At 61.9% G+C, this 19,738-nt stretch overlaps 1 protein-coding gene across 2 annotated transcripts in view; it reads right to left on the reverse strand.

The window, feature by feature from the left end:
• Window positions 1–19,450, reverse strand: part of PRDM16 (PR/SET domain 16) — a 324,677-nt gene extending 305,227 nt beyond the window's left edge. For both annotated transcript variants that reach the window (XM_004272306.3, XM_049706092.1), the window contains exon 1: window positions 19,180–19,450. In XM_004272306.3, coding sequence (XP_004272354.2) covers window positions 19,180–19,216 — 37 coding nt within the window. In that variant the 5' untranslated portion in view covers window positions 19,217–19,450. The remainder of the gene's footprint in view (window positions 1–19,179) is intronic.
• Between the last annotated feature and the right edge of the window lie 288 nt (window positions 19,451–19,738).

Raw genomic sequence — 19,738 nt, forward strand, 5'->3', positions numbered from 1 at the left:
GCGGGCACTTCTGCCTCCGTAAGGAAACTGTTGTCTAAAAAAGGCTGATTGACCGGCACGCGTTTTCTGGCCTAGGGACATTTCATCTCTCCTGTACAGGAGCACAGGCAGCTGCTGTGCTCAGAGAGTCTCCCGCCCTCCAGCACCTCCCGCCCCATCAGTGAAGTCGGCAGACCCCCTCTAGCTCCAGGTGGGTGGACAGGCTCCGCTCCAGCCCACTCTGTGGAGGATGCAGGCCCAGGCAGAGGCGGCTTTGGTGCACAGGGACACAAGGCTGCATAGGAGAGGAGGCCCAGGGCCCACACGTTTCAGAGGGTGATGCTCGACTGCGATCTCAGCCGGGTACCACGATGCAGGCAGCAGGGATACAAAGAGCTACGGGGTCCGTGCACATCTTCTGGCGGGGGTGGTGCCGGCACAGGTCACCTCTGTCTGTCCGTGGCAGGGCCACGCCTGTGAAATTCCCCAAGGCTGTGGCCCCTGACAGGGAGAGGACGGGTGAGGTGACAAGTGACCAAGTGCTGCGCAGCCCTAGAAACACCTGCATCTTCCAGGTGCACGTGGGGAGAGGGTCCCTTAGTCCTTCTGGAGAGGGACTGGGGTTCGGAACTAGAAAAGCATCCCAGAGCTATGGGAAAAGGCAGGGGCCGCTGAGTGGGCAGCACAGAAAGCTGCCCAGGGCTTGGGAGCTGGCATTCAGGCACTGCTGGCCTCATTTCTTCCAGGAAAAACTCCCCTGTCCATTCTCACCCAAAGGAAGGGTCATCCCCAGGAGTGGGCAGGGGGAGAGGGTGGGCACGGGGGGTGGGGATCTTCCGTAAATGCTTTTCATGCCCCCACTCACTCCCACCTCAACCAAGAAGCAGCTGTAAGTTTATTCAAACACATGAGAACCCGCACGGGGAAAAGGCTGTCTAGGGGATGCTGCCGTTGGTTTCTGGATCATCCTCAGTGACTCTGGCCCCCAGTTCCCTGATTTAATGCAACAGAGACCCCAGAGCCCGGCCTCCCATCTCTTCCAAGAGGGGTTTTCTCAACCAAACAGAACCGGCGTGTACACACTGCACGGACAGCAGCAGCTGAGGTCACGGCTGGAGTGGCAGAGAGAACGTATAAAATAGACGGTCCTGTTAGAAGTTTCGACCTCATAAATCCCCGCCGCGCTGCCGGCTGGCTTTAGAAGGTGAGAGAAACAACATTACAAAGCGAAATGAGGGGAGGAAAAGGAATGTAGCATGAAGGCCAAAGAGCAGGGAAGTAACAGGGGGACGGAGGAAACGCAGCTCACGGAGAAATTCAGTCTAATCTTTGCTCAACCGCAAGCGGGAGGCCGGACCCCAGTGCCACCGACAGAAACGTGCCTCCCTCCCTGGAAAATTGATTTGTCAACAACCAGTGGCTCGTCCAAAGGCATCTCAAGGTTGTTTAAAAAAAAAAAAATGTAATGATGAAAACCACAGGCAACGGTTTGCACGACCGAGAGACGTTTGTGAGAAAAGGGGATTCCAACAATAATGCGACTGCTGGATGGATGGTCTGGAAAGGTCGGATTTGTAACATCTGAGGGCACATGGGGCATCCCTAGCTAAGAATTCGTTTACAAAAAAAAAAAATCAAAGTTGGTTTCAATCTCCTCCTGTGATCTAAAAACTCCCTCCTACAAACCCAAGAAATGTGAATTTCCTCATTTGGGGTTGAGTTGCCTGCCAAGTGCCAGGAAGGACCCTTGACCTGACCCCGATGTGGACGGCGGTTCCCCACTGGGACCCCCGGGCCATGTGAGTGGCACAGTGACCCAGAGGGTGGAGCCCGGGGGGCATTCCCGGCACCATGGCTTCTCAGGCCCTGACATGGGGTCTCTTTCTGCTGCAGACTGGCTGCCCAGGTGGGAAGCCCCCTCCCCATCCAGCTTCTGTCGCCAGAAGACGGCGGCCCTCCAGCCCCCCGCTCGTATGGGTGGGTCGGCTGACGCAGGTGACCCCCTTTAAGAAGCAAACCTCACCTTACCCTTCACCTCCAAAGGAGCAGGCGCTTCCAAGGAGGGGGCGGGCTGTGTGCAGGTCCCCCCCAACCCCGGCCACTGAGCGGAGTCCAGTCCCAACTGCAAACACGTGGTGCTGGTCTGCGAGTTGCCATTGCTCGGACCTCGGCTTCCTCTTTCCTTCTTTCTCCTCCCCCCGCCCGCCCCCCCCCCTGCACCAACACTTTTGTTAGAGGAGAATATCATGTTTAGATTGCGGAATTCCATCACTTAATTGCTTCACGACTGGAAATTTCAGGAGGGTTCTCGTTTTTCGCAGAAATCTCCGGGCGCAAGCACGTTCTGTAGATCTTTTGCCTAATTAACAGCAAACTCATAAAAATACATAAATAAATAAGGCAAGCACCGACATTACGCAAAGAACCCTTCATTTGCTCCAAGAGGAAGCCTCGACAGTGGGACAATTCGGTGAAACCTCCACCCGAAAGGTCTCAGGAGAGGACGGAGGTGGCTGGGCCTGGGGTCCGGCCCCGGATGGGAGGGTCTGCTCTGCCCAGGCTCTGGGGCCCAGCGCTCATGGGTTCCAACCCGCAGCGCAGCCGGATCAGCCCCCACGGCTCTCTCTCGGGCCCCCTGCTTCCACACAGACCAGCACGTCCAGACGAAAATGCAGCCTGGGGAGGAGGTCAGGCAGCGGGATGGTGGGTGGGAGCCAGGCCAACGACTGGGGCTCGAGCTGTCTCTGTTCTGAGGGTGTGCAGGGCCGGGGGTGTGGGGAGACGTCTCGTGGGGCGGCCTGGGCCCTGGGGGAGCCTTCCTGAGCCAGAGGGCCAGGCCCTGCAGCACCAGACGGGGGCACGGGGTGAACTTCAGCTGCAGCATCAACTCCAGGCTGAAGGGATGCTGAGCCTGGGGGGTCAGAAGCAGTGACCCCGGAGTCCAGACCGGCCGTTCTGGCGGTGAGACCCTGACGTGGACCTCGCTGGGCAAGTGCCCTATATAAAGACCCCCGTATGCACGAGTGTTCCCTGAGCAGGCCTCAGTTTCCCCGTCTGCCTTCTCCCTGAAAAGAGGGGAGCTGAGGTGCGTGCACAAGGCGCTCGGGGTAGATGGCGGCCCAGCCACCCCAGGCCACCATTACCTTCAGTGGTGCCTGTGGACACTTCTAAGGCCACCCTGAATCAGGCTAGAGGAAGGTGCCGGCTCCGTGCCCAGACCAGCGGGTCTGTGGTCAGGTGCCGAAAGCCTCAGAGCCCCAAGCACGCAAGAGCCCACACGTCAGTCAAGCCACGCATCCGGAGCGCCAATCCTCAGGGCCTGTGCCCACCTGGGGCCCCACGGGCCCGGGACGGATCCCGACCGAGGCCTCCCACAGGCACCCTGAGAAGACCTGCCGTGGACGCTGCTGTGGCCCCTGCCAGGAGGCAAGTGAGCCCAGGGGCAGGACGCTGACTTCCAGGAGGGACAGGAAAGCTGGTTCTTGATTCAACCACAGGCCCAGAAGTTACGGGTCACCTGTGTCCCAGAGGGAGCACTGAGCTCAGAGAGGCTGCGTGGCTCGGGTCTCAGCTTGTGGGAAGCGGGTGCGGGATTCGGGAGGGGTCTGTGTGAGCCCCAAGCCTACGCCACCTGCCCCCTAACAGCCAGATGGTGAGCCCTGACGCCCCACCCAGAGGGAGAGTCAGGAAGGAAGCCGTCCAGCTCCTGCCCCGGTCGGTCCCTCCTTCCTGCACCCATCCCAGAGCTGTTTGGAGTCACATTCAGCGAGTTGAACCTCCCACATCTCTGGTCCTCCCAGGCTCTGCCCTGTAGCAGACCAAGTTCATCCCTGGGCTGTGGAATGATTCCCACCCAGTGAGGCAGAGACCCCCACCGCTGCGGCTTTAAACACCCTGGGGTCCTAAACCCAGCATCCCGCCGAGATGCCGGTGTGTCTTCCAGACGGCGATGCCACCTGCACGGGTGTGGGATGTGCCCGGGGTCCACCTGGACTTGCGTTCTAGAGTCAGGAGTAGGTCTTGGGCACCAGCCCGGAGCAGCTGGATGTGCCCACGTCCACTGACAGAGACGGGAACCATCTGGGGAGAGACGGGGCAGGAAAGGGGGCCTGGAGGTTTGGCGGAAATAAGTCCCAAGCAGCCCACAGCCCAGCCAGCCCTTGCAGCAGGTGTGCGGGTCCACCTGGTGCTTCCACCCAGGAGCCCGCAGGCTTCCTGACTGCAGCTCACAACGGGCACCCAAGAGCTCCCGGCCCGAGAGCCGCCCCGTCTGCCCTCCCCACAACAGCTGCGTCCACTGGGCCCCGCACGGTGACTCCCCCCGAGGGAGGCCGCGAAAAGCCCTGTCTGGAAAGTAAGATGCTGCCCGGTCTCTCCAGACTTTGTTTTTTGAAGCAGGCAGGAGCCCCGGGTACGGGACCCGACAGACGCGGTCTGGACTCAAATTCTCCAGGGCGAGGGTAGAGCGGACGGAGCCTCCCTGGCTCAAATGTCCTGGGCCAGCGGCCTCCACTCTGGGGCCGCACCTCAAATTTCGGCGACAGAAAGGCCACAGAAAGCAGTCCGCTTTATCGGCGGCCTGCGCGAGCTCTATATTGCCGTGGCCCATTGCCCCCAGCATTCCATGCCTCCCGGGGGGGGCAGATAATCCCACAAAGGGCCTCATGCCAGAGCCCGATGTTGCAAAGTGCTTTCTCCAGCCGCTGAGTGCTTTTGACTCCATCAGCGAGGGGTTCGCAGGAATCTCCTTACTGGGCCCCAGGGTTCAGATCGAATGTCCCTTTGAAAGGGCCAGAGGGGACCCTGTGCCCCTGCTCCTGGGTCTGCGTGACACCAGATCCAGCCCGTCCTGGCTGGGCTCTTGGAGGCCACTGCTTGTCCCGCCCCAGAGGGTAGGGCCCCCAACACCCCAGGGCCTGTGGGGAGGAGGGAAAGGCCGTCCCCTGGCCCGGCAGATGCCGAGACCCTCTCTCTTGCCGGGAGCCCACGACCAGCACTCGGACTCACTGTCCCAGCCTCCCTCTCCTCTCACTCCGTCTACAGGACTGTGGGACCACGGAGGCCCAGTGACAGCCCCCTGAGTGAGGGTCCCCTTCACCTGCCTAGAACACACTCCTCTCTGATGTCGACGTATCAGCCTCCTACATCGTCCAAGCCTTGAAAGCAGAGCCTGGCTCGTGCAGTCACGTCTGTGTGCAAGGAGACCTCTGGGTATGTGTGCGCACATGTGTGTGTGTGCACGCACTTGTTGCACGAACACACTGCACTGTGTGACTTGGGCGGGTGTGCCTGCACGTGTGTGTGCATGCACAGGTTGCATGTACCCGTGGGCACGTGTAAATATGTGTGCACACGTGTGCGTGCACATGCACTTGTGTTGCATGTGTGCCATGTGCATGCACGATGCAAGTGTGCTGCCTCATACGAGTGTGCCAGTGCATGTATGTGCATGTGTGCCTGTACACACGTGTGCGCGCGTGTGTGTGCCAGCTCACACGTCAGACCGATGACAGCAAAGCCCCAGTATCCCGTGGTTCTCTGAGCGAGTCCTTGGCATGTCCCCCTAGACAGCATCAGAGCCACAGCCTCAGGGGTCAGAGCAGCAGCTGGATACCTAATGGCCCAGCGAGGAGAAACTCTTCCCCCCTTTCAGCTTTGGGACCTGTCACTCAGCACAAGTCCCCTGGAACTAAACCAAACAGGAGACCCCAAAAGACAGGGTCTGCTCTAATGCCTAGAGGGGATGCACCCCCCTCCCCAGGGCAGGAAGCTTGCCACGGCCCCCAGCTCTACTCCTCCCAGGAACTCGGTGGTGGAGGCCCCAGCCCGGGTCACACGGAGAGCACAGCCACCCCAGGCAACCCCCAGCCCTCCGCGTGACAGTGACTGAACGCCTCCGCCGGGGCCCAGGGACCGGCATGGAGACCTGCCCAGTGTTTCACATTCGTCTGCTCTGCACTCATCACAATATTGTCTGGAAGAGCTTTTTCATCTTTAGGCCACATCCAGAGGTCCCCCGGGGAGACTGCTCAGCCCCACACAGTCACACACAAATCTGCCTTCTGCCAGGTGCAAGAAAATTCCAGAAACCCAAAGTAGCTGCTAACAATGACAGCCCGGATCCTGCAGAGAATAACAGCAAGAATAATACCACGCTCAAGCGCCCTGCAGACGTTATCCCAGCCTTCACTCCCCCTCCAGCAAGCCGGGGCCTGGTTTCCCCAGGTCACTTGCTTACGGGCAACCCTCTTCTCCGTCTCCGCCATGGCCAAGGGTGGTTCCAGATGAGGACGGGCCATTGTCCCTGTGACACAGGTCCAGCTGGCCTGGAGGTGCCCCTGGAGACTGCAGGGCCCCACAGCCTTTCATCATGCCCCCCGCCCAGAGACCCCCCTGCCCACCTTCCCTTCCCCCCAGTAGCCTAGGGCCCCAAGGCCAGACTTCCACCCCAGCGGCCAAGGCTCAGCCCGCAGGTGGGCCCACCAAGTTCCTCTGGTTTGGTCCAAGGTCAGCTGAGGTCATGGAGCTGCGCATCCCGTTGGAATCTGGGAAGTGAAGACCAAGAGCCAGCCCTGTGGGCTCCGGGCTGGGAGCTGGTGGGATGGGGCCCCTGGTGGTGCGCGCTGGGGGCTCCCCACATCCCCGGGGCGCCCTGGCTTCATGGCCCGGTTCTGCCTGCTGGCCGAGGGCCCTGAAGGCCTCTGCCTCCGGGCCAGGCAAGGCGGGGGCGATTCAGCTTGGTTTTGCCGTCACAGATTCGGCGAGTGTCGGGGGCTTCTTCAAGGAGGAAAGTCATCCCGGCCCCGGCCCTTCCCACGCACCCTGCGGCCAAGCCGTGCCCACTGCTGGCGACCACCACCCCGGGACGGGAACCAGCATCGTGGTCACAGTTTCCCAGGAGGCCCAGGTCCTGCCAAGCCCAGCTCAGGCCTCGCTGAATCGAGGCATCTCCGCACCCCCAGGCCCTGCAGGTGAGGCCAAGTATTATGCTCTGTCTGGTGGATAAAGAATCAGGGGTTCTTTGTCAGAAAACTCAAGGCTGCGTTCCTCCACGCCCGGCCCTCCCCTCACTCTGCCACGCCGAGTCTGTGGGTCAAAGGGGGGTGTCTCCCGGGGGAGGAGAAAGGCCCTGGGCTGCGGTAATGGGCTTCTCACCCTCGCCGTGGCCATCAGCCCCCCTCCTCTTTGAATGAGGGTAGTCTGTCACGGTCGGGAGGCAACCTAAAACCCCGGGTAAACGGAGACCTGGGTTCCTGATCCAGGCTGCCGGCCGCAGGGACCAGCGGCTCGGCCGAGATGGGCCTGCTCCGAGCCGCCGCCGTCATTAGCAGATGAGATTCGATAACCAACGGCAGCCTCGAGCAGCTTTATCTAACCTTCGGAAGGTAAGATTAACACCTTCGATGGAGAGAAAGTTAAGACTCGGGGGCCCCTTCGCTTTGCAAGTCTGACTCCCAGCCGTGAAACGAGAGCCCCCCTTGGGCCGGCGATCTGCCCGGAGATTTCTGAGCAATCTTAATTTCCACTGGTTTTTTTTTAAGCCCTTTTGTTCCTAAGGACACTCAGCCAAACGTGAGGCCGCCGAAACTCCACCCCCCACCCCCCACCGCCCGCGGGGACACTCTCCAGCACGCGCACGTGCTCAGTACGGACGTGCGGGGGAGCCGAGCGTCGGGGACCCAAGCCCCCCGTCTCAGCCGGCTTATGTCAGAGATGCCACATCTCCACAGGCTCCGGGTAAACGTGAAAAGCTCCTGTTGGCCCAGGGTTACTTGTTGCTGCTCTGATTTCATTCGCACAGAAGAAGACAGGGACCCCGGTTCCCCTGGCCAGAAACCTGTGAGAAGCCCCCTGGTCGGAAAGGGCACTGGGCTGGTTCAAGGCTGCCTCGGCTCCGCGGGAGGAGCGGCCGGTGGATGCTTTCACAACCGACATCGGTGCGGTGGACGGCACGGACTTTGGGAGGGCGGAGGAGCGCGCCCGGCATCCTGTCGTGGGGCTTATTTTTAAAGTCACGTCAAATCACTTCCAGGGAAAAATTGATCTGTCTCTGATAGCTTTTCCTCCTGCTAACGTGATAAATAAATAATTAGCCACATCGTTGGGCTGGTTCGTTAAAGGAAAGGATGGCTGGATGGGCCGAGATAGAGAAGCCGATCAGGAAGACGGAGCCCGGCTGTGACCGCCCCCCCACGTTTTATGACACCATTTGTATTCTGTCAGTCACAAGCTTTACGTTCAGCCCAAGCTGGGAACTGAATACCCTATTCAGAGAGGTACTCACGGGCGTGTTATTGCAATTTAATATTTTCGCACACAGACACATCATTATCTCGGAACCTGACACTGGCAGCATAATTCTGTAATTTTTCAAGAGGGCCTAATTTTTCTAATGTGAGCGTGAGGGCCCGGGATGATCTAAACAGCCCCCTCTCCTCTTTGTTTCTGCTCAGGGGTTATAAACTGCAGGAAAGTGCTCACACGTCGGCCTCTCTGCACCTCTGAACTTCTCCCGTCTCTGCTCTCGCTACAACCAGCTTCAAACGGCTCTGGGCTGGGAGGCCCGGCTGCCGCAGCCCCCGTTCCAGACGCTGCGGGGAGCTAAGTGGCGTCGGAGGACAGAGAGAGCGAGGGGGTCTTTGCAGAGCACAAGTGGGCAGGGAGGTGCAGCACAGCTGACAAAAAAGAACGGCCTGAGGGTGCGTCTCATTCAGACAGCAGACCCAGGCTTGCCCGGGAGTGCCCGCATACGTGTGCACGCACAGCACACACGTGGATGTGTCCGCACGCTCCCCAGAGACCACCTCGGCACGTTGTCCAGATGAAGGGTGTATGTCAGGGGCCGCGTCTCCCTCGAGCTGCATCAGTTCTGGCCAACAAAATGCTCCCCGGCTTTCAGGCAGTTCAAGAATGCACTGGCTTTTCCAAGAATGAGCTGAGAGTGATTTGCGAAGAAGGCCGGCTTCCCAGGAAGGCATCTCGGGACGAGCAGGTGGCAGCGAAGAGGAAGGTGGCACAGCCCGTGCCCCACGCTGTTTGCTGCAGCCCCAAGCAGCTCGATGTTTACCGAGCAGTCCACGTTCTGTGTGTCACAAGCTCCCTCCCGAAAGGGACCCCGGGGGCCTTCAGGCAGCCTGGCGTTCTTCTCCTCACTGACACCGCAGAAATAGTACTCAGGACCCCACCTCGATCTAACCCTGACAGCAGCAGGGCGACGCGTGGGGAGAGGGGTGCCCCATAGCCACGTCTGAACCTGGGGGCTGGGAAAGGCTGTCGGGTCAGCACAGGCCGGTGACGCTCATTCCAACACAGTGAGGACCTCATCCTCTCGCCTTCCCGGAACCAAGGGCGGAAGCGGTCTCCGTGGCAAAAATATAAATTCTAGGGACATGGCCTCACTCTGAACCTTCCCAAGGAAGCGTCACCTGAGGGCAAAACAGTGCCAGGGAGCAACAGGGGCCCCGGCTCATCTGCGCCAGGGAGGGAGGAGGGACCCCAGGGCTCTCCTGCGGTCAGCACTCCGGGCTTCCCCAGTGAGCGTGATTTTCAGTCTTTGTTTCAACGTTTTAAGGACGAGGTGACCAGGCATCTCTGAAGAGGCTGTTACAGCCCATTGAGCAGATACAAATGTCTGAGCGTTTTTAAGTGCCCGCCCCTTCCCCTCTGAGAAGCAGCTAGACAGAGCAGCTTAGATGGGAGACTGTTATATGAATCCATATCTCAGCATAACGTTGACTGCCAGCACCTGAATGCAGATACGGAACTAAGCTGTGTCCCAGGAAAGGTTCCCGGTCCTGTTCAGTTCCCATCCGTCATTGCTTGACCCAGGCATTTCCCTCCTGTGCTGAAATGCTGGAGGTGCCCTGCCTGCCACTGGTACTGGTGAAGCACTACACAAATTTCATGTGAGCCACTGAATTTAAGGGCCGGGGGGCTCACTGAAGCAACGACAGCTAGGAAACCTCCTCTCTGGCATCCCTCCCTCCCTCCCTCCCTCTCCTTCTGGCCTTTCTAACTTGAACTAGAGAAGTTGGTTGGGAGTTCCGCCACCCCTCCATCAGCACAGAGCCAGGGCTCGGGAGGCCCGAGAGAGCTTGGGGCCTCCAGATGTGCTGAGCTGGGGGCAGCCTGCTGGCTCGCTCCCCTTCCGAACAGTTTGAACACAGAAGCCCAGCCCCCACACAAGGACCTGCTGGCCGGTGAGGGCCAAGAGTCAGGTGGGCACCTGTGACTGCCCAGACTCATCACACTGCCCAGGGCGCGGGGACATCACCACATCGTCCTCCAGGTGGGTCGCCCCGGGCAAGCATCCCGCAGCTGCCCGGGACCCTCAGGCACGTCTCAGAGCCCGGCACACAGTAGGCCCACGGACAACGTTCAGGGATGAATGGACGGATGGAACAGAGCAGCCAAAACAAATAGAAGACCTGAGCCTGCAGGACGTGGGAGGCGTCTGACGAGAAAAGAGCCGGCAGATGCCACCAGCTGTTGGAACCCCGAAGGCAGATGTGAGGATGGAAAAGGCTTAGCGTGGCTGAGGGGCCGGGAAGGCGGCTGGAGGGAGGGGCCCAACACACCCCAGCACCTGTGCTCCCCGGTTGGAAGATAAAATCACCAGCTAAGGACCGTGTGTGCTTTATGTCCCGGCTGAACTGGACGGCCGGAATCGAAGTATCAAAGTGGATGCTTTGCTGTGGCCCCGAACGGCCCCCACGGAGGCAGGTGGCCGTGGACCAACAAAGCATCTTCCCAACCAGGCCCGGGAGGTAAAAGTGACACTCGGTCCTGACTGTCTGTCTGCCTGGAGAGCGGTGTCCCGACTCAGCCCCACCCCGCCCGAGGACCCTCGCCTCCAGGCAGAATCACCTCCCCGAATGCCATGGACCCTTCCAGAACCTTCTGTGTGGTCATGCCTGCCTGCAGCCAGAGACGAAGCACACAAGGCGCAAGATACCCAGGCGTCCACACCCTGCAGCCCCTCTGACCGAGTCACAACTCACTTTCACCCTCCAGGACGGCCCCCCTTCACCGGCTTCAAAGGCGGGGGCTGGTGGTCCTGAGCCAAGGCAGGCGTGGCGGTCGGGAGGGGGCACAGCCCAGCCCAGAGTCGAGTGGACGGAGTGCGGGCTCCGGGGACTAAGAACTCCATCCTGCCGAGCCCGTCCCTCGGGGCCGACTCTGGGGTGCGGTCCCCCTGCAGCCTCAGGGGCAGCACTCACGGGGCCGAAGGGCAGAGCCTCGGTATTTGCACCAAGCGTCCAGCTCTGTTATTCCTTCTAAAGTAGGAAAGTGGACAAAGCCACTCATTTCTCAACTCGGCAGAGCCTGAAAAGAAAGCAGACCTCACGCCTGACGACCGCCCTGGGCTCATGGAGTCACGGTGACTCGGCCTGGTCCCCAGAGCCGGGGGTCTCCGGAGATCCAGCCTGGGCCCTCCCGGCCCTGGCCCTCCAGCCACGGCCATGAGAAACAGGAGGGGGCTTCAGACCCAAAGAGGAGGTGCCGGGGTCTCCCTCATGCCTCACCATCACCCCACATCAAAATTCATTACGGAATATAAATTGTATGCCAAAAATCAAATCTCCCTAAATCCATCCAGGGGAGTCAGGAGGCTAAAGGGCAGGGTGATAGCTCTTAATGTGGCCAGAAGTGCCCAAGTATGTTTCTGGAACCTTCCTAGGAAACCCCTGCATGCGTTCCCGGAACCCGTCTCCTCCCACATCAGCGGGACAGCAGCCCTGGTGCCTGGCTTCAAACCGAGCCGCCTGGGGTCTTTCCTTCCTGTTAATTCCCCTTGGCATTGCCTGGGGCTGGGAGGGAGACAGGCCCCCAGAGGAAGCCCATGGCGCCAGCACAGGGACAGTGACAGTGGGCACGCAGGCTGAGCCGGTGTGTCCTGCCCCTCCACACCCCCATGCTGGGGAAGCAGAGGCTTTGGAGCACGACTCAGGGCTCCTCGAAAAGCATCTCAGAACCAGGAGGCGGCTGGTCAGAGGAGCCCTGCACTGTGCCCACATCCTCTTCCACAGATGAATCTAAGCATCTCCAGCCACGTACCTGCGGGAGGGAGAAGCAAGCGTCCTCCACCACCGGCCTCATAACTGCAGAGCAGCTCGGGCTGGGCCAGGGCTCGCGTGGGCAACTCGGCTCCCAACACGCACACACTGGGGATCACCCCCTAACGCACCCCATGCTGGATGGGGTGCAGACCAAAGGCACACACCTTCCTGGAAATTGGTGACCTGCTGAGAAGCGGCACAAGTCTGGTGAATTTCCTAACCGAGTTCATTTTGCAGAATCCTCACGTCAGGTTCAGAAAGTGGGTGTTTGGGGTGACCGGTTATCTCTTCGGAGATGAGCAGAGCACTTCCCCAAGTTGGAGCCCGCGAACACCGTCCACGGAGTGGCTTTGCTCCCATGCCTGTAGAGCCTGTTTGTGGGCCTCTCCTCCCACCTGGGGGGCCCAGAGGGGAAGGCTGGGTACGCTAAGGGCTCTGCAGCATCTTGGGGTCCCCTCTGCCCCGAGGCGAATTTTAGATGAGCCTCTTGCTGCATCAACCACTCCACCTCAAGGGCAGGGTCAGGTCAGAATGAAAAAGGGACCCAGCGCTCGTCAGATTTGTTTAAATATAGGCTCCACCGTCTCCACCCTGAAAGATGCGTGTTTGGGGTTGAGAATGGCACACGCGTCAGATGGAAAATGTGCACGGGGTAATGTGGAGCCTTATTTGGAGGAGATAAAATATTCACCAGGACCCAGCCATGTTTTAAAATGATTATAAATTATTTTAACAGTGCATTTGCAAAGGGTTATAAAAACAGCCATAATATATTTTTTTCCTTAGATTCTAGAATTACCAGTGTGACAGCTAATGCAATAATGATTTGTTTCAAATGCCAGTGTTTAAGCTGTAGAAAGCTGATTTTATACATTTTTCCAGTAGGCCGCATTGTAGTTAATGAAATTAAACACACCAATCGCATTTGTCCCCAGGGGACGAGGAACTGAACACACCACTGGTTTATTTTTTTATTAAAATAAATTGCAGCCGGCAAGATGGACTAATTGCATACAGAATTGAAAAAGAAACATTCCATTGATATAATTAAGCCAATTTTCATGGACAGAAATAGTTATGGTGGATATAAAATAAGCAAAGCCTTCACCAGAATCTGACTTTCTTCCTTTTTTTTCCCGCAGAATGTTAACTATTAAACAAATATGTATCTCAGGCCAGCACACTCCTATCTGCGGCCCCAGGGCATTGTTCCCCGGAGTCCAGGGAGAGGCCGCAGGCCTGGCCAGAGCGCCTTCAGACCGAGGAGGATTGGTGAAAGCCGGAGAGAGGAGAGTGGTCAGAGCAGAAGCGGCCACCCCCCTTGCCCTGGGAGCTTGGGAGCACTGTCCGGCCTGGAACGGCCACCGTGGCCCTGGCTGGAGCTTGTGAGGTGCCCAGACTTGAGGAACAGAGGCCGATTCCGGGCTGGACCTGAAACTGCAGCCACCGGCTCCCCCGCCCTGCGGGTCAGGTCCACCACGGCCACAGTTCCTCCTCTCCCCGATTGCCTGGGGGGGAGGGGGGAGGATTATTTCCCTCCAGATTTGCGGTGGGTGTGGGGGTAGGGGCGCGAGGGGGGAGCCAGCAGGTCCTACACCTCCGGCGTTGGCTCAAGGGAAAGGCAGTAAGTGGGGTGCAGACGAGGCCAACCCCTGGTCAACACTCCAGCTCTCCTGCACCTGTCCTTGGGAGAGGACACCCAGAGCCAGGGGCTGGAGACCCTAGCAAGGCCTCTGCCCAGCCTGCGTGGGGAGAGCAGAGTGGAAGAGTCCAGTCCCGGGCGGAGAGAGAAACCAGTCTGAAGCAGGCGAGTGCACAAGGCACCCAGTTGCTTTCACAAGCTGTAAGCACATGGATGTCTTACTTGCTTTTTAAGAACAGACCTGTTACAAGCTGACCGTTGGCCCCGGGAAAATGCTTAAAACCTGACACATTAAATAAAATAAAATAAAATAAAATCCTCGGAATTAACTGCAGCCTGCAGTGCCCTGGTGGGGGGCGGGGTGCTAAATAAGAAACCCTGGAGGGCTTCAAAGAACATTCAGTTTCACCATTAACTTGCTGTGTGATCTTGTCGGGTTATTTGACCTCTCTGTGCCCTGGGTTTCTTACCCAGAAAAGTGGCGCCGGCTAGCCACGCTTTGTCCTCCTCAGGGTCAGTGAACGGGGTGGGTCATGCCTCCCAAGCGGACCGTGAACACCTTTACGGGACCGTCGCCCGGAGGCTGCAGCGGCACGGAAACATGGGCGGCGGCTCAGGCTGCAGCCCGCTCGGGTCTCCCCGCAGGTGCGTGCCAGAGTGCACGGACCCCAGCGGCAAGTTCGGCGAAAGGCAGGGCTCGTTCCTGGGAAGCCGAACGCCCACCCCCGCCTCGGTTTTCCCGCACCGGCCCGACTTAGACCCAGCCTTCCGGGCCCGCTGCCGCATCTCTCCCGGCCCAGGTCCGCGAAGCGACTTGGAACCGCACACGGCCTGCAGCCCGCGGAGTCTGAGCGAGGGTCAGCAGTCGGGAGGGCTGAGGAGCCCGCCCTCCTCGTTCCAGGAAGCCCAGGGAGGCGGGGACCCCTGGGCCCAGACTGCGGTCCTGGAGGAGGAGGTCTGGGCTGAGACCAGGGGCTCGGCGAGGCCACCGCCACCGACCCGCTGCGCGGTGTAGACGCGGGCGCTCCTCGCGCCGCGCCGTAGTTGCCGCGACTTTGTGCGCAGAGAACCTCGGGCCGCGGCGACCATCCGCTCAGCCTGGGGACCCCCGGCCCGGCCCGGCGCGTCTGGAGCCCCGGGCAGCCTGAGTCCGCGCCCGCAGTTAGGCCGGGCCGGCTCCCTCCACCTCGAGAAGTTTCTTGCCCGCCGCGCGCGGGGACGGCGCCCAGGCTGTTCCTAGAGTCCTCCTGCGCCGGCTACGTGAGCTGCAGCGTCCAAGACTTGTTACACGGGTTTGATTCAAAACCTGATAAATTGTATTTAACGCTATTTGAAATTTTTAAACGAAATTATTCACAAGATTTTTAATCCTGGACAATTTTTGTTGAAACTCTAATTATAGGTCACCTTAATTACCAGCCCAGCCCCCAAGGATCCCTAATTGCCTCCTAATTGAATAAAACAGGGGGCTAATCGCGCCCACGGCGGCGGCCCAGCGAGCTGGCGCGCCTCCCCCAGGGGTTGGTTGATGGGACCCCCGGGCCGGCCTCTCCGCCCGCACCAGGCCTCTCAACAGAAACGAGGGACTGGGTCCCCTGCCCTGAGCTCTGCCCAGAAGGGAGACGCCCGGTGCGTAGGGGGCCGCGGGCGGGGAGGGTGGAGGAGGACCGGCCCGCACCTGCACCACGACAGCAGCCAACGGGAGCAGCGGGGCGGCCCTGAGCGGCGCAGGGTGACTGGGGACCCCAGGGCAGAGCGGGTGCCCTTCCCCCAGGGAGCCCGTCGGGAGGTCACTCCACGAACAGGGATCCCCCCTCCAGCGGGGCCTCGGCACCCTGGCACGCCCGCGGGGGCCCCCCCCCCGGCAAGCCAGAGCCTTCGGGCCATCAGCGCACCGCCGCAGGGCACCTGGCCTTGGCCGCCAGCCCCGCACCCCGCCCCTCCACCGCAGCCTCCGCGTTTTCGCCCGAAGCGGGGTAAGCCGCCAGACTCCCGCTGGACATTTCCTGGCGCTGCTGCCCTACCAAGCATCCAGATGGGAGGCTGCTGTCCGGCTCCTGGGAGAGGACGAGTGGAAGAGGCAGGCCTCCGCCCTCCCCCACCCCCGAGGGTGGGAGAAGGCTGGGCCCAGCAGAGCTGCAGCCTGGCCTGTCTCTGCCGGGGAGAAGGAACCGGCTGGCAGCTCAGCCTACAGCCAGGCTCCCCCCACCCTGTCACACACATCAGTCTCCAGGGAGGCGCACGGAGCCTTCATCCAGCAGAGGCAGTGCCCTCACCCACACCCCAGGGGCTAGGTGGCAGTCAGCAGCTGTCTGGAGGAGACTCTTCCCGGGCCTGCAAGATGCAGTGTCTCGGACTCTGGGGTCTGTCACCTCCACGGGGATTAGGCCTCACGGGCCCTTCCATGAGGGCCCTGGCTGGTTGCTGTTTCGGGGCCACATCCTTCCTCCCACTGGGTCCCTATCTGCCCACCTGGCCCCCAACAGCGGCAGAAACACGAAGCTTTTGTGTGGCATTTCATTTTTAAGTGTGGGCAGGGACGGCCCCATTTCCCCACCGGCCAGCAAAGCCTAGCCGTGTGTGAGGGGACCCTGGCCCCGACCTGTCCTCACCCCGCTCAGGCTTCCCAGGCCCAGCTTGAGATGGAGGGCTTCCCAGCAGCTGACCTGCAGCCCTGGCCTGAGTGCCCCAGTGTCCTCTGACCTTACAAGCTCAACTCACAGCCCCCAGTGTGGGCCCCAAAGTTCCTACCAACTCAGCCAGCACGCAGACCCAGCGGGAGAGACCCCCTGGAGTGGGGTCCTGGGGAAACACAAACAAAATCAGAGCCCCAGATGCACCCTCTAGGGCAGCCCCCCAAGCTCTGGATGGGGGGGGGTCACACCCCAGCCCCGACCTGGCTGTCCTTCCATGCCTGGTACACGGCTGCAGGCACAACCCAGTCCCGCACACTGGCCTCGGAACCATGACCTCTTCCCTGCTCCCAGCCCCCTGACCCTGGCCGAGATGTGGCTTGGAGGGAGAGGTTCTGTTGGTGGCACTGGGTCTGCCCCACTGCCTCGGATTCAGGTAATGGAGTCAGGTCCCTCGGGACGCCCACATCTGCTTAAAATATTGTCCAAAGAAATGAAATTTCTCAGTGGATCCAGTGATCTGTGTCGGGCAGGCAGCGAGGTCCCATGCCTGCCTGGGCCACCTTTTTGGGGAGGGCTGGGGGCAGCTGTCCTGGCTGTGGAGCACAGGCAGGAGGGGTTCCCACAGCTCACTCCAGTGTGGCTCCAGCTGGGTCTGGGCCTGACAGCCCTGCTCCGCGCCGGCTTTTTCTCAATAAGGACTCCCAGGAAAAGAAACTCTGTGCTCTGCCCTACCTTTGGGTCCAGTTCTCCCACCTCTGAGCCGGGCTGCAGGTCGCTGCCAGGCACCCATTCTAAGGCCCTAGGCAGAGCCGGGCCGGGAACCTTCCCCACCTGGCTGGCGTGGAGTACACAGAGAGCTGAGGGCCAGACGGGCAGCCGGCGGGCGTGGGACGCTCACAAGTTTCCGCGGCCGCGCCGAGCACCCTGAGCCGGCCTCTCGCTTGCAGCGAAGGCCCGGCGAGAATTCGGCCGCTTTCCACTTTCTCGCTCCAGCTTCGGGCCCTTCCTCGGGAGAGCCTGACCCGGGCAGCCTGCCGCCGGGGAGCCGAGCCACTGAGGAGATCCGCGGTGCACAAACAGACCCTGACACGCACACGAACACGCATACTCCGCGCGCCCGCCGGCGGGCAGATAGCACGCGCGCAAGCCACCGAACGCGGGGCCTTGTTCGCACCAAGAGGGGCCAGAGGTCACGGGAGGCCGGGGAGGCCGAAGCCACGAGCCCTGGGCAGAGGAGACCGGCTGGAAATGGGCGCTTCAACGAGGGGCCCCGAGCGGCTGCGGGCGGAGTCCAGGGTCGTCCTGCGGAAGCTGGGAGCTGCTTTTCCCCCGCGGGCCCGACGCGAGGCCTACGACTCGGGGGGAGGGGGCGGTGCGGCTGAGCCTCTGCCGAGCACCGAACCGAGAGGGTAGGACTTCTTCGGAAAAGTGCCGCGAGTTTCGCGCCCCCCGGCTCACGCTTGGGGGCTCGGCCCTGCGTGCTGCGAGGCCCGGACGGGCAGGGTCGGGCCCAGGAGGACCGGACCAATCGGCCTGGTGGTCCGGCAGGGATTCCCCAGGGGAGCAGGCCAGGCGCCCCTTCTGCGGGTGGGCGGGCGGCCGCGGAGGAGGGGGCGGCGAGAGCTGGAGGAGCCGAGAACGCTCGGGACGGCGCTCGCCGCTTCGCTGCAGCCGGGCCGCGGCCGGGCTTCGGGAGCCGCGCTCGCCGGGCCGCGGCGCCGCCGCCCCCACCTGCCCGCCTCTCGGGCCGCAGCCCCGGGCCCGCGGGCCTGGCACCGGATGGCGCCGGCGGCCGGGGCGCGGAGGGCGCGCGGATGGCCCCAGGCGCGGCGGCGGTCTGTGGGGCGGGCGGCGAGCGCACCAGGCCGGCGGCGAGGACCGGGCTGGCGGCGGGCTGCGCGCGCGGAGCCCTGGGCTCGGCCCGAGACGGAGCGAAAGAGAAAGTAAGACCGGGGACCGGGCAGTCTCGCCGGGGGCAGCTCTGTCCCCGCCGGGCCTCGGGGCGGTGCCAGGCGAACGGGCGCGGGAGGGTCCGAGCGGGGCCGAGGTCGGCGGCGGCGGCGGGGAGGAAGGCGGCCCAGTGGGAACTCTCCTGCCGGGAGCACCGGCGCCGGGGCGGCCGCGCGGGCTGCCGGAGTCGCGCAGGAGCGCCCGCCACCGCGCGGGGCACCAGTTGGGAATAAACTTCACGACCATAGTTCCAAGCCCAGGAAAACGCCTCCATTTTGCTCCCCCAGTGGCTGTGGCTGTCCTGCCGTCGCCACCCCTGCCCTTGCGCCCGAGGAACCGGGTGGGCGCCGGCCCGCGCCCCCTCCTGCGCCCCCTCCCCGGCTCGGGGTCTCCCTCCTCTGCGCCCGGCTGGCGGACGCCAAAGGCGGTGCTCTAGCGCCCACTATTTCAAAAGCCCGGAATATGATTTGACCAGGACTGAGAGCCACTCGGAGAGAGAGGGAGAGAGCGAGCGAGGAGGAAAAAGTTGCTCTCCCCTTTCGTCAACTTTTCGCTAACTTTCGCTTTTCGCTCCCCTCCACCCCCAGCCCTCCCCCTCCGCCCCCCTCCCCGGCCCCCACCGCGCGCCTCGGGTTCCCGGGCCCGAGCGCTTGACACTGGGGGGGGGAGGGGGTTCGGCGAGGAGGGGGCCGGCGCCTTCGGGGAGCGCGCGGCCCGGGCGCCCCGAGCCTCCGCGCCGAGCCCGGCCGCCCCGGAGCGCGGGAGGCGGAGCAGCCCCCGGGCCGCGCGGCCGATCCGGGGGCCGAGAGCCTGAGGCGCGCCGGCCGCGCCCCGACGCGCACCCCTGGCCCGGGCGCCCCGGCCCCGCGGCCCGGGCCCGGCGGCGCGGCGCGGCCGAGCGCGGGAGACTTACTTTTGGCTAGCTTCCTCGCCCTCGCCTTGGATCGCATGGTGTCGGCTCGCGGAATCTCTCTCCTCCTCCTTGAGTCCAGAAGCAGCTACACACTATCTTCATCTCCCCAGCATTGTCAGTTTGGACACCTTCGCACATGCGCACAGAGCACTCAATCTGACACCCCTCGCCGGGGCCAAAAAAACTTTGCAATGTATTCATCATCCTCATCGTCGCGCCGCCGCCGCCGCCGCCGCCTCCTCGGCGCGGGATTGGGGGGCTCTCCTCGGCCTTCCTGGTCTTCACCTCACTTATCTCTCTCCCCCCTCCCCTCCCTCCCCCTTCCTCCCCCCTCCCTCCCCCTCCCTCCCCCCTCCCTCCCCCCTCCCCTTTCAGCGCAGCTCGGAACTGGCCCTTTAAGAAAACATTCCGTGCTCGGCGCTCCCGCCCGGGGCCCGCACCCCGGACACTTTAAAAGGACCCAGGTGGCCCCGGAGGCGAGGTGACTATTCGCCCCCCCCTTCCCCTGAGTCGCGTCGCGCTGCTGCTCCCGCCCCAGCTGGGGCCGAAGATGGAGTGG

The sequence above is a fragment of the Orcinus orca genome, chromosome 1, assembly GCF_937001465.1.
Source record: "Orcinus orca chromosome 1, mOrcOrc1.1, whole genome shotgun sequence".
NCBI lineage: Eukaryota > Metazoa > Chordata > Mammalia > Artiodactyla > Delphinidae > Orcinus > Orcinus orca.